The 14,374-nt window shown below is 46.5% G+C and overlaps 1 protein-coding gene across 3 annotated transcripts in view; it reads right to left on the reverse strand.

Annotated features, from left to right (window-relative positions):
• Positions 1-1,413: 1,413 nt before the first annotated feature.
• ZNF445 (zinc finger protein 445) overlaps positions 1,414-14,374 on the reverse strand; it is a 28,880-nt gene continuing 15,919 nt past the window's right edge. Inside the window, exons 1-7 of one of the 3 annotated variants that reach the window (XM_058556196.1) lie at positions 13,946-14,297; positions 13,114-13,681; positions 10,506-10,674; positions 10,076-10,152; positions 9,654-9,780; positions 8,741-8,851; positions 1,414-7,970 (exon numbers count right to left, since the gene is read on the reverse strand). In XM_058556196.1, the coding sequence (XP_058412179.1) occupies positions 5,809-7,970; positions 8,741-8,851; positions 9,654-9,780; positions 10,076-10,152; positions 10,506-10,674; positions 13,114-13,542 (3,075 nt within the window). In that variant the 5' untranslated portion in view covers positions 13,543-13,681; positions 13,946-14,297 and the 3' untranslated portion in view covers positions 1,414-5,808. Of the gene's footprint in view, positions 7,971-8,740; positions 8,852-9,653; positions 9,828-10,075; positions 10,153-10,505; positions 10,675-13,113; positions 13,682-13,945; positions 14,298-14,374 lie in introns of those variants that run through there. The other 2 variants (XM_058556187.1, XM_058556205.1) reach the window with 2 other exon arrangements.

Raw genomic sequence — 14,374 nt, forward strand, 5'->3', positions numbered from 1 at the left:
CAGCCCACTCTACAGATATTTGGTTGCCAAACCTCCATAATCACAAGCCAATTCCATATAATAAATCTCTTCCTATATGTATACATACACACATCCTATTGGTTGTTTCTCTAGGGAATCCTAATACAAGGAGGGAAAAGGCACTTGTTCCTTCCTGTCTTGTTTTTTGTGAGCATTGCTTCCTGTTCCTGATGCTTCTTTACCCCAGCAGTGGCAATTCCTTCTGATAGCAGCAATTGAATCCAGTTTGCACTTTTGCCAACACCAGCCCTTCTTCTGAGTTCAGACACCAGTGTTAGCCCAGCAGCGCTCCTCATAGGTCTGAGTTCAGTTCCACCAGGGCTCTCATTCTAACCACTTCTCTTTGTTCCTGGCTTTGTCCCTCGCCCTGTGGAGGTGGGATCAATACCATACTACCACCTCAAACTGGTTCAGGTGTTGACACCGATGACATAACACACATCAAGAGTTTACAAGAAAGTTTATTATTCACATAATGAGGCTCCCTGTGGAGAGCAGGACAGGCACCCAGGCCAGTCGGTTTGCCTTGATTGAAAGGAGGAGCGAGTGGCTCTGGCTTTTAGTGTGGTTACGGGTGAGGGTTCCAGGGCAACAAAAAAAGCCAGGGTTTGCACAAACTTCCCCTCAGGCGCTGAGAGGAAGTGCCTGGGCTTTCTTATCAGCTTGCCCAGATGTGAGGCAAAAAGGGGAGGGAGAGGGCTTGAAAACCGTCAGTGGTCAAACATCAAAAATGTTTTGATGTTTGTGTACAGTTTTCCCAGTCCTGGGGTGGTAGCTGCTTCTCGAAGTTACTGCCTCCATGATACCCTAGCATTTTCTTTTTGCCTTGTTAGTTACTTAGATATATGGTGAACACATTTTTATAAGTTCTTCTTGTCAAAATAATTGATATGGTTTTGGCCCCAGACTAGAACCTGACTGACACAAAACCCCTTGGCGGTTCTTAACAGGGCTAGCATTAACTTAAAAGGTGTGGTAGTTGGTATGTAAACATTTACTCACCTTTCCTCACCCACCTAATAAACTGGAATGCTGACTAAGCATCTCTGTCCACAGGATCCCATTTCTTAAACTTATGAGTCTATAGCTTCTGGATTCACTTGTTATTTTTAGGCCAGGAGGAATTAAAAGAAATAGAGCTTATAATTTCCTATAAACTGCATGTCTTGGAGATCACGTCAATACATGGAGAACATTCTCTTTCTTTTTAACGGTTGCATGATATTCTATTGGAGATACACCAGACCTGTTTAACCATCCCTTTACTATTTGGGTTGCTCCGATTTTTGCAGGTGAGGAAACTGAAGCCTAGCGAGATTAAGTGGCTCACTCTAAGTAACGTCACATAAATGGCAGAGGCAGGATTTCTATAAAATCATAAAATGTCAGAACCCAAGCTTAAAAATATTTTTATTTTTAAATATTTTAAGCAAACAGTTAAAAAAAGAAGCTATCACTCTTGTTGAATCAACATGCTGACCCATCTACATCAATTTTTAAAACGAAATCAAACACACCTGAAGCCCCCATGTACCCTCCCTGATTCCATCAGCAACTTCTGCCCTAGGAAGGTAGAGCATGACTTTCACACATCATTCCAATACATGATTTTATATAATCTTAGTAGTTCATATAATTTGAATCCACAGGAAATACATTATTGTCAAAACAACACCGTTTACTATAATGCCAACAATGCTTACATGCCAGCCACTATTCTAAGCCCTTTACATGCATTATTAACTGTCCCCCCGGCCCCACTCATCCTGTGAAGTTGGGACTATTCCGTTTTATAGAAAAAGTGAAACACAAATAAGTTTCCATAATGTGCCCACAGATACACAGTACATTTAACTTTACATAAACGGTGTATTGGATGTACCTTCTGCAACTTGCTCAGCATCATTTTCCATTTATCTGTGTGGAAAGATGTAACTCGAGCTCTTTCATATTCACTTCCAAAGTACCAAAAACAACACATTTATTAATCTGTTTTTCTGTTGATGGAAATTTAGGCTTTTCCCAATCTTGCTACTTACACAGTACTGCAACAGACAGTCTTATACACATTTCCTTCTTCACATGGAGTTCTTCTAGGGTTTATCAGGAGTAGGTAGAATTGTTGGGTGGTAGAGTACACACAACTTTACAAGATTTTGCAAATCGCTTGGCACAGTTGTTGTCATTTCCACTTCCACAGCAGTGAGTTCTCACTGCTCCAAACACTTACCCACACTAGAGCTTTTAAAAATTTGCCAACTTGATGAGTGTGAGACGGTCCATATAAATTTACATTGCCTGTGCTTTCTTCTCTGCACATGACTCTGTCTGGGCTGACAGTCTCTGTTAGCAAACGTGGGGCCAACCACATCGAACAGCTGGCTGACAGACCTTCTGATACCCACCCCTCTCTGTAGAGTCCCAGCTCATCTGGTTCTCTCCAGCCCCAACGTCAGTTACCCCTGGGGAGCGAGAGAAGGCAGGGCAGAGCTGGAAGAAGGCTGCACATTCTCCAGGCCAGGATAGGGGTATGAGATGAGAACTGGTGGCTGGGGCGGTCAGAAACTGTCACCGGAGCCATGTGGCTCAGAACCACCCACAGCTGGGCTCCTAACTCGCAGGAGTTACGCTTGTGGGTGGCCTCCAGTCTACATTTCACCCAAGGCCCCTTCAAAAAACTCCAATCCTGCCTTAGCTGAACTGAATTCAGTTCTATATTCCTTAACACAGGAGCAAAATCTTTGCACAGATAAATGAGCACCCTACCCTGGCCTCAGGTTGGCTGCAGTGTGGGCATAACTTTCAGAAACCCAGACATCACGTAACCAAGCAAGATCCTGGCACAGGGTACAGGAGTGGTGGGGCCAGGGGAGAGAGCTTAGAGGCATGAGGGTTAGGGAAGGCCAGGCCTGGAAGAGGACCTGGGCCAGCACAGACAGAGGTGTGGCACCCCAGGTGAAGGGAGATGGTACAAGGCGGCCTGTCCAGGGACGTTCAGGGAAGGGCAATGAAGTCAAATCCAATACTGATTACACCAAAACGTTTAGTAGTTAGCTCCAAGTAGTCAGCTTTTCCTTTTTCCTTTTAGGTAATCTGTACTTACGAATATTCCTATCATAATCACATATTATTCATAAAATTAAAATTATTTAAAAACTCAGGTTATCGAACAGACTGCATCAGTACAATCCCAAAATATTAACGGTTTGCCTCAGTATGGAGGGATTTCTGTTTTTATTTCATTCTTCGTACATATTAAAATTTGATTTGAATGTTTAAAAATAAGTGTATCTCATTTTATAAAAATGGCAGTAAAAACTCCCCTATTGGGGCTGGAACTCTTTGAGGTGCCAGGTGGCCTAGGGAGGAGAGGGATGAAAATATGGACAGAAAAGGGGTATTTCTGTGGTTGCAGCATCAACTGACGGGGCAGCTGCAGCTCTGCGAGGGCTCTGGTCCTAGAGACCAGCCACCTAAACAGTAGGAAACCAAGCCCTCTTCCGCCAACCTCAGGAGTCAGGTAGCATAGGCAGTCACTCTCATTTTACACAAGAGGAAATAGGTGCAGATGTTCAGTGACTTGCCCAAGATCATCCTGCCAAGAAAACACACACCGAGCCTGGAACCCAGATCTGATGACCCCAAGGTCTTTCCCATGACCCTGGGCCCTCAACACATGGGACTCTTGTCCCTGTCCAGCTACTTCTAGTGCCAGTTTTTGGCACTGTTCCAGTGACGGGACACCCAAATCCAGGCCATGGGCAGCTGCTGCTGTAGGAATCAAGAGAGAGGCAGAGCCAAGATGACCAAACCTTCCCAAGTACAAAGCTGAATGGGCATCAGAACACCAACAGGAGATGCTGCCATGGTATCTCTCTCCCCCACGCCCTGCCCATCCCTTGTGACGGCACCACAGTGTCAGAGCCGTCATTTTCACCTGCCCGTGACAATCCAGAGAGAATTAGACTACCTGTACTCTACTGAAGAGGACATTGTCCAGGTTGGTTTCTTCTCATTACAAGAAACAGCCTGCTCCATGAGTTTGCCCCTGCTCACAGCAGTGAAATGTGGTCTGACGTGGTGCTCTACTACTGAGCAAGGCATTTTGCTCTTATGTTTCTAATCTGAGCTCTTCAATAAACAGAGGCAATGACTACTGACATAAACTTTAGACATATCACTGTTTTACCCTTACATCACTGAGCTGACTCTTGCTTTTCACTTCAACACAAGTGAGTGGGCAAGCGAGAGCGGGTGCCTCCCCAACCAGGCCACGTTTTCTCGTGAGGGCCTCAGACACGTGAACTGGTACCTTTGGGTTGAACTCAAGGCCAACACCGTAGCCAACGCATGGAGAAGGCTACGTGGAGGCGACAGGGTGCCGCAGTGTGCCGACATTAGAGGCGCAAGTGCAATAATCAAGTGCTTACATCTGCTGAGAGCTGGAGGTCTTGTACACAATTCAGATACTGACGGGGGCTGATGGGGAGCGTTCCACTCATGGAAACTGGCAGCAGGGATAACCACATAAAAATCTTTCAGCTGCATAATTTTACTGAGTCCTTGGTTAACCCTTGTAAAATGTAATACAGATTCAGACCACAACAGTCCTCAACTCAAAATTGTCCAAAAGCACCCTACCTCCCTTTGAGGCAGCCCAAGCCCCAGCGAGGATGCATGACCTTCACACGGCTTGGCCCACCACCTCTCTTCCAGCTGGCTCATTCCACTCTAGCCTAGGCCTCCTTGCCACTCCCTGAGGACACCAGACAAAACCCCACCTCTTGTGCCTGGACCTAGAGATCGACAGGGCTTGCTCCCTGACCTCCTTCAGGTCTTTGCTCAAATTTCACCTTCTCAGTTGAGGCCCTCCCCAACCAGCCTACTTAAAATTGCAACCCCCCTTCCAATCCAGCACTCCCTCTCAATCTTCTCTGATTGATTTTGTCCACAACACACATCACCATCCAAAATACTATACATATCTCATTTGTTTATTGTCTGTGAAGATCCAAGACGGCAGATTTTTTTGTCTGTTCCAGTCACTGCTGGGTCTCTGGCACAGACAACAGTGCCTGGCATATGGGAGGTGCTCAGCACACTTCTGTTTAACAGATGGACCACTGCTGCCCGTGCACACCTGTGGGACGGAGATGGCGATGGGTAGAACTGGTAGAGCTCCATTCTCCAGGTGATCAAGCCCAGCACCCTACTCTCCTCCACTTGCTGCTGAGACAACTCTATGCCCACAGCAGATATCCAAAGCCAGTTGTGAAGGCTGAAGCCACAGCCAGAACTTCCCTGGAGGCATCTAGGGAGACCTGGAGGAGTTCTTGCCGCCGCTGCTGCTATTTGTAAGGTCAAACAGAATAGGCACCATCACAGGCCAAACTCAAAGGGAAACTTAGGATCCAACTGGCCCCTTCCCAGCAGCCACAGCCCACCATGCCACAGACGTTTTGTCGAACCACTCAGCGCAATGGTCTCTTCTCTTAGAGCTATGGAAGGAGACCTGGCTGGGGAGGCTCCAGGCCGTTGTGCAAAGGCCACTCCTGGGGGCCCAAGCCTCCAGAAGGACCCCAAAAAACAAGCTGCTGCTCTTCCCCAGCACTCACTTTCCAGCAGGTAGAATGCAAGATGGCTTGAGTTTTTGAATCCTCAAGATTCTCTGCCACTAGCTTTCAGAACAGAAAGGCCTTTGTGAAGGTTTTCCCAGCACTGCCTACAAGTAAGGGTTCTCTAGCAGGGCAGCTAGGACCCCCACTGCCTCCACTGTCAGGTCCCAAGTTAATCTCCCATATGTTTTTTCATATGCCGAGCCAGATTTGATGACCACCTGAAGGTCTTCCCACACTCTCTGCATTTGAATGGCCTCTCTCGAGTATGGAATCTCTCGTGGTTAATGAGTTGTGAGCTCTTATTAAAAATTTTCCCACACGTGTTACATTTGTGGCACTTTTTCCCAAGGGGTGCATTCTGGAGTCCAGTGGGCCTGGAGCTCTGGTCACAAGCTTCTTCACAATCTTCAAGGGGCTTCTCCCCACTTGATTTTAATTCCTGTACACTCGCCCCTGTGTCCTGGCAGGAGGATAACCCAGCCAGGCTGGATTCAGACTGTGCCGCTCTGGTGTGTCTTCTCTGATGAATGCAGAGGGTTTGTCTTCCAATGAAATCTTTCCCACACCACTGACACTTAAAAGGTCTCTCTTTAGTGTGGATTCTCTGATGATTAACAAGGCGGTAATTTCTATCATAAGACTTCCCACACAGATTACATTTATAGCGCTTCTCTCCACTGTGTATTCCCTTATGATCTAAAAGAGATCGTTTACGTGTAAAGGTTTTCCCACATTCTTGGCACCAAAAACGTTTCTCATCAGTGAGGATTTGTGGCTGCTGATCTACAGTGTTTCCACTTTCATGGTACTCGTACTGTTTTTCCAAAGCGTGAATCCTCTGATGTCGGGAGAAGTTAGAACTCCATCTGAAAGCTTTCCCACACTCCTTGCACTTATAAGGCCTCTCTCTGGTGTGAATTCTCTGATGGATGATGAGAAATGAGTGATTACGGAAGTTTTTGCCACACTGGCTACATTTGTAGGGCTCCTCTGTGGTGTTCTGAGGAACTTGGAATGCTCTGTCCTGACTAAAAGATGGCCCATCCTTAGGTTTTCTTTTAATGGCGTGCTGCTTCTTATGAACAATAAAGGTTGACCGATGAGTAAACTCTTTTGCACATTCGCTACATCGGTATGGTTTATTATCTGTGTGAGTTATCTGATGATCAATAAGAGACTTCCTTCGAGTAAAAGTTTTCCCACACTGTTGACACCGAAAAGCTTTCTCCACAGTGGGGGCACTCTGGGGCTCAGTGCAGTTGGATGTCTGCATGAAGTCTTCTCTACATTTGTCTTGACTGTAGAACTTTTCTTCCTGGTGCTGTCTCATATGACGCGTAAAGTTTGACCTCCACCTAAAGGTTTTCCTACACTTGGTACATTTATAGGGTTTCTCCTGGGTGTGAATCCTTTGATGTTCAAGAACGTATGATTTACAGTGGAAGGATTTCCTACACTGGCTGCAGTCAAAGGGTTTCTCCCCACTTTGATCTCTAAAATGATGATCAAATCCTGAGCCATGGGTGAGAGCTTCCTCACACTGATTAGATTCAAGAAATTTCTGCTTAGCATGGGTTTCCTGGTGCCGACGGTAGGCAGACATGCGTCGGAAAGCTTTGTCACATATACTACATTTATAAGGTTTCACTCCAGTGTGAATTTTCTCATGTCGCACACAGTTTGAGCTCCACCTGAAGGCTTTCCCACACACCCTACATTTAAATGGTCTCTCTTGTGTGTGAAGTCTCTGATGATATGCAAGATGGGAGCTATGACGGAAGGTCCTCCCACAGTCACTGCACTTATGCAATGTCCTTGCTGTGTGAAGACTCTGCCCATGTTGGTGATGAGAGCTAAGGATGAAGTCTTTCTCACACGCATCCTTTGCATTCCCTTTTAGTCCAGCACGAATTCTCTGATGTAGGCTGAACCTGCCAATCGTGAGTCTGAGCCCTTTACCATAATCCTTGTAGTCACAGTGGTATGAACTCCCTCTCAAGTGTCTGCCACGGCCGTGTTTAAGAGATCGCTTCCTTCTGGGAACTCTCAAATATGTAATATGTTTTAGATTAAGACTATTACTTCTTCCTGATCCTTCAGATTCTCTTCTTGCCCTGTGACTGAAATTGGTCTCTTCTTTCTTAACTCTCACTTGTATGGGGTTTCCACACTGCTCCTTTAAGTTGCTCTTCTGTTCAAAAGATTCTCTGAGCCCTGTTCCCTCAGAAACACTTGCCACATGACATCCTGATGGCACAGCAAAGATTTCTGCTTCTTCCAAAGGCTGATGTTTTAAGATGAACTTGTTTGTTTTAATCTGGAGCTCACCTCCTGACACAAAACAAACAAAAGCGAATGTATTCTTTTCCTATACTTGGAACTGGAGAAAGCACCAAAGGACAGAAAAACGCCATCAACTTGGGTGGTGAGGCTTTTGTCTGACTGCCAATACCTTTCCAAAATAGTTAGGGATAAAGCAAAACATGGAAGAGTATCCCAGATGACAGGGAAGGAGGAGGAGGAGAAGCACGATGGGCACAGCAGCTAGACATATACAGAATCACATCCACTTGAAAAATTAAAAGGGTTGAGAGGGGAGGGTTAAACAGCAAGAGTAGGGAGAGGAATCACGGCACAAGAGCCTGACTGGAAGGTCTCCAAGAACCGAGGGGTGGGGCTCCATGGAGGGCTGGCTGAAAGGACTGGAGATCAAGCCTGTCATGGGGAGGGACCAGGCAAAGAAGAGGAGCAGGAATAGGATGACGGCCCCTAAGAGCAGAAAGGGGAGGGCACAGAGGATTCAGCAAGAGTGCGGCACAGGGCTGAGGAGGAGCATCAATGAATGGAAAAGACAGACAGGGTGAAGCCCTCCAGTGGGCAAGAACTGGTACTGAGAGAGCCGCTGGGGAAGGGGCAGGGCCAGAAATGAATGTCTAATAGGCCAGCCTGGAGGGGACAGCACTCCTTAGCAAGACCATTAAGGATCTTCCTTGTAGCAAACAATGGAGTAAGTTCTCCATGATTTACTTAGTGTAAAAGACCTTAGAAAGAGAAGAGTAGATGCAGGAGGAGCAGGATCTGGTAGGTTCTCTGGAACTCACCTGCAGAAGTAGCACCTGGATTCCCCTTAGGCTGAGCTCCTCGGACATTCAGGCCCCACGGCTCCCTTGTCTCCAACCAGGAGATGAGAGCAGGCTTGGTGAATGGCCCCACTGCAGAAGAGAAGGGGATGGGATGGGAAAGTAGATGAATCATACAGAACTACTTTTGAGGACCCTCTCAGGCCTGAGGTCCTGGTAGGGAAGAAGGAAAGGCTAGGGAGGCAGGTGGAGGAAGCCAGTGCAGGAGGCCCAGACAGCCACTTCTAAAGCCCTGAGCAGAGACAAGTTGCAGCCAAAAGGATCACTAGGACTCTCTGGAGGTGGGAACCACAGGACAGCTCAATCGGTTAAATCAGCAAACATTTTCTGGATCTTAAATGGACTACGAACTTGACACATATTATTTTTAATTTTTATAATAACCCAGAATGACAGGTATTATTATCTCTGTTTTTCCAGAGAGGAGACTGAGGTGATAGATTAAGTGATTTGGTTACTAGTTACAGAGCCAGGATCTAAACCCAGGTCAGGCCCCTTTCTATGTGCCATCAAGAAAACTAAGAAAGTCCCGGCCCTGTGGCTTAGCGGTTAAGTGTGCGCTACTGGCGGCCCGGGTTCAGATCCCAGGCACGCACCGATGCACCGCTTCTCCAGCCATGCTGAGGCCGCGTCCCACATACAGCAACTAGAAGGATGTGCAACTATGACATACAACTATCTACTGGGGCTTTGGGGGAAAAAAAAGGAGGAGGAGGATGTTAGCTCAGAGCCGGTCTTCCTCAGCAAAAAGAGGAGGATTAGCACGGATGTTAGCTCAGGGCTGATCTTCCTTACAAAAAAAAAAAAAAAAAGAAAAGAAAACTAAGAAGGCAGAAGTAAAGGTGGCAGAAGCATGGGGATAGTGATGCCTTACCCAAAGAAGCCACGTTCCCATAATTCTCCAGCATCACATCCCGGTACAGGTTCCTCTGTGCTGAGTCCAGCCATCCCCACTCATCCTGAGAGAAGGTCACCTCCACGTCCTTGAAAGTCATAGCCTCCTGAAAAAACACAGTCCTACGCCCTAGAGCTGGTAAACAGCTCCTGGCTTTTAGGAGAAGACAGGGAAATGAGGGTGGCTCTGAGTGAATACAGGATAGATCTGGTAAGGGTGAGAGAGAAGACCATTACCCACAAGAAGAGCTCTGGGCTCAAGGGGGACAATCTGGTCTCTGGTACATGGATCTTGAATGTGAGGTCACTGGACAGAGAGACCCAGGACAAGGGGGAGCTGCAGCTACTCCATTAGGCAGCAACGCTGAGACGTCAGAAAGGACCAAAGGTCTGGTGGCTCACCTGAGGCTGAGCTGTCACTCGGTCTCCTGGGCACCCATCTCTCTGGGAAAGGGCAGGCACCTGGGCAGCAGGAGGATCTGAAGGAGAGGAAAGAACCATGAGGGACGGCAGCCCAGCTCTTGGCATCCCACTGAGAAGCCCACTCTTCCCCCCACACAGAGGATTCCTGGCCCACGAGCAGGTACGGACTGTTGTTAAACACCCATTTCACATTTCCGCAGTGCCTGCTGAGGGCTGGGGAGTGGGGAGTGGAAGGTGCAAGGGGAGGAGGAGCTAGGCAGACAAGGGTCACAGAAGGGACAGAAAGGACACAGAGCTAAGGGCCAGGATAGTAAAAGATTCTCGGGAGAGGACAGATGGTAAAAAGACATTATAGAAAATTCGGGAAATATGGCATAAGGCTGGGGTCTTAGAGCCAGGCAGCGAGTACCGGATTGCCCAGCCAGGAAGTCACGCACTCCTATTTCACAGGGAGGCTCCAGGCGGTCCCCCAGAGCAGAGCTGCTCCTGAGAGGTGAAGCAGGGGGCCATATCTGTGCGGCTCGCAGGGCTCCTGTACCCATCCAACGCACATCTGGGCTCTGGGCAGGGGCTGGGTCCTGGCAAGAAGAAAATGTGGTGAGAGGATCCCCACGGAAATCAGAAAGCAAACTCAGAGAAGAGGCCACATAGCCAATCCCTAAAGGGCAGAGGCCCAGGGAAGAGAGAGTCAGGCCCTTTACTACCTACAGGCAGAGGGGAAAGGAAGAGGAGAAAGCCCAGGGAGGACCCCCTCACCCCCCAGCCTCCCTGGGCTCTAGTGCAAGGCCATGGAGGAAACAAGTGGAGCCAGATTCCAGCTTGACATAAAAAAGCAGCTGGCAATTCAGTAACAGCACTGTTACAGTGACACCTCCCCAACAGCCCTCAGCCCCTACCCCCAGCCTGGAACTTAGAAATGAAAGAGAAGAAATTTATCCCTGATAGTTAAACTGATAATGGTTCACAGCAGAGACGCAGTTGAATAATGTCTACCAAGTATCAGGCACTGCTCTAGGCACCAATATGCAAGGTGACCTCAGAGGCAGGGTGGCTCCCAGACTAAATCTCACCAAAACAGTGACACGGCTAGAGAGGCAATGCTAATTGTGAGGGTCAGCAAGGGAACTACAGAAGAAAAAGTCTCAGGTACAAAAAATGGCACTCCCCATTCAAGCAGACACCTGGAAAGAGGTGGCGCCTTTGCCTAGGGACTTCAAGTAGTTCTGGTCTCTGAGGCAAGGCTATCCCCGATATAGAAATGAGTAGAGGAAGCTACTGTCCATGAACTTCAAGTTTTTCTGGTCCAGTGGCCAAGACATTCTCTATGCTGATATGGATGGATCTTAGCCTAAGGCCATTAAACATCTGATACAGACTAAAACTACAGACTAAAGATGATAAGCTCATCACAGTATTTTATCTCCTGTTCCTCCCAAACTCTACCAAAGGGAGAATAAAGAAACAACAAGAATACAGAAGCACAGCCAAAGGAATTTACGGACAAACTTTCCCAGGCCCTGGTTTCTCACATTTTGATAATTTTGATGAACCACAGTGTGATTCTGTAACTTTATACGCATCTTCAATATTTCTGTTCATTTTTCAGAATTTGGGAGGCTTTCTCCCAGCCCATTTTTTGTTTTCTAATTTCTTACTGGATTTCAACCAGGTAGTTGCTGGATGCCTTTCTGCTCACTTGGCAATATTTTCATGGACTTTTTAACCTTACATCTAGCTCTAAATGAGGTGAATAAAACCAAGTCACGATTTTGTGCCTACTGTGTACCTTATTTGTTTTAATAAATAATTTTTAGATCCTTTTGAACATCTCACTGTTTTGGTAAAAATGATACATGCTCTTTTAGAATTTAAAAAACAGTACCCAATGTTGAGCAAAGAGGTTTTGTTTTTTAATAGTCATACCTTGTGTTGGTTTATTACCATTTACTGCTGGTAATGATACATGATACATTACTGCTGGTAATGGTAATGAACATGGTAGACCATGTTCAGATGTGTTAATTGATTTAATTTTGTATTAAATTTGGGGGAGAAGCACATCAAATGTGTTTCAGAAACCTTAAAAGTAACTTTGATTTATGCAGGAATCATATATGTAGAATAACACATACTCTTATAGAAATAACAATTTTAAAGAAGCCTACAAAAATGATAAACGCTCTTTTAAAAACAACTTCCACAGATATAGGAAGCACTGAGAAGCTCACCTGTGTCGGGCAGAAGGGGCAGGAAAAGTGCACTTTAACTGACCTGCGCTCTGCTGCCGGCACTGGGACTGCCGGTGCTGCTTCCCAGCACCAAGGCCAGGGCTGGACACATGGCAGGCAGTCAAACAGATACTGAACAAATTCGCATTGTTAGATCAGTTTTGCATTTTCTTTTCTATAAACTGAGGCTCAGAAAGAAACAACAATGTGAGCAAGAACACTGAGGTTGCAAAATGAAGTCTAAAATCAAGGTCTTCCAATTTCCTAGCCCTTGGCTGCCCCTCAGCACTCTTCTTCCCCCCACCCTCAGACAGAACAAATCCTCAAAAGCTTATCGAGAAAGAAGCAATAAAGTACATGTAGACTGCTCTTCTAGGTCTTAACATGTATTCAGAAGCCAAGAGTCCTGACTCGAACTCTCTCCCTTATAAGCAAGAGACATCACTCCTACTTTACAGGTCAGTATCAAGTTCAAACCAGATAATAGGTAGAGATGGACTTTCTATACTGTAAGTCACTGTGTCCAAAAACTCGTTACTGTTAGTTATGGATATTTGCTGATTCTCTTCCTGGAGCTAACAGTCCTCTGGGAAGGTGGGACAGACTGCCTACTAAAAGGTCCTTGGCTTAGGGTCCAGTTCTCAGATGCTCAGGTGCCATGGGAATGAGAAGGGAAGACTTCCCCTAGAGTTCTCAACTCTGAGGGTTCAGAGACCCACCCCACCCTGAGCCAAGCTGGCTCACTGGCAGGCGGAGTTCACTGGGCACTGCACACTTGCTCATACTCACCCTCCACAGTGTTCCATCGAGATCCCTCTGCAGCTCCTCCAGCAGGGCCACAGCCTCCCTACCACTCTCAGGGTGATGCAGCTGCACCCAGGTCCGGAGCTCCCCAGGCAGGATGCTCAGGAATTGCTCCAGCACCAGCAGCTCCAGGATCTGGGCCTTGGAGAGAACATCAGGCCTCAGCCACCAGCGGCAGAGCTCCCGGAGCCGGCTCAGAGTCTCTAGGGGCCCAGAAGATTCATGGTAACGAAGCTGCCTGAAGAGCTGGCGGAACAGCTCCTGGCCAGGACGGTTGAGTGTCTGTGGCCTGGCGGCCTGCACTGAAGTGTAGCCTTCATCCTCTTCTTCCTTCTTCACCATGTGAAGGCGCTTTCGCTCCCTTGAAGCCTGAGCCTGAGCTGGATGGACAGCATACCACCTGCCTGGAGGCATCACTCCCGTTCAGTTTACCCAGCAGAGTGCAAACCAAGTCTGCATTAGCCGTGTTGCTGCTGGGACCTCGGGAGTTATCTTTTCAGCACCATAGTGGACAACGCCATTTGCTGGGACATCAGACATCACTGGCAAGAGACTGAAATAACCAATATTACTGTTCAGGAGGGATGTGAGAATAATGGTGCAGTTAGTTTGGATCATCTTTGGATCTATGAGAAGAGGGAGCTTGAGCATTTGTACAGTAGTGCCCGTCAGTATCCAGTAGACCAGGGTTACACTGCCACATATTGAGGTAAACTAAGAAAATATCCCAGAATACGTAAAATACGTGTACAGGGCTTGTATGCTAAAAACTACAAACGGCTGATGAAAGAAGATCTAAATAAATTGATAGACATACCATATTCACGTATTGAAAGACTTGACATAGTAGAGATGCCAATTTTCCCCAAACAGATCTACAGGTTTCATGCTATTCCTATCAAAATCTCAGCAAGATTTTTTGTAGACACAGACAAGATTATTCTTAAATTTATGTGGAAAAGCAATGGAACTAGAATAGCTAAAACAATTTTGAAAAATAATAAAGTGTGAGGAGTCAGTCTATTTGATTTCAAGACTTATAGCCACAGTAATCAAGACTGTGGTATTGGTGGAGGAAGAAACACATAAATCAGTGGAATAGGAAAACCTGAAATAGACCCACACAAATATGCCCAAACGATTTTTAATATCAAATGTCATTTTACTAATATAATATTTAAAAATATCTCAAATAAGCAGTTCAAAAATAATAAAAAAAAAATACTGATTGGGAATCCCCTAAATA

The sequence above is a fragment of the Diceros bicornis genome, chromosome 2 (assembly GCF_020826845.1).
Source record: "Diceros bicornis minor isolate mBicDic1 chromosome 2, mDicBic1.mat.cur, whole genome shotgun sequence".
NCBI lineage: Eukaryota > Metazoa > Chordata > Mammalia > Perissodactyla > Rhinocerotidae > Diceros > Diceros bicornis.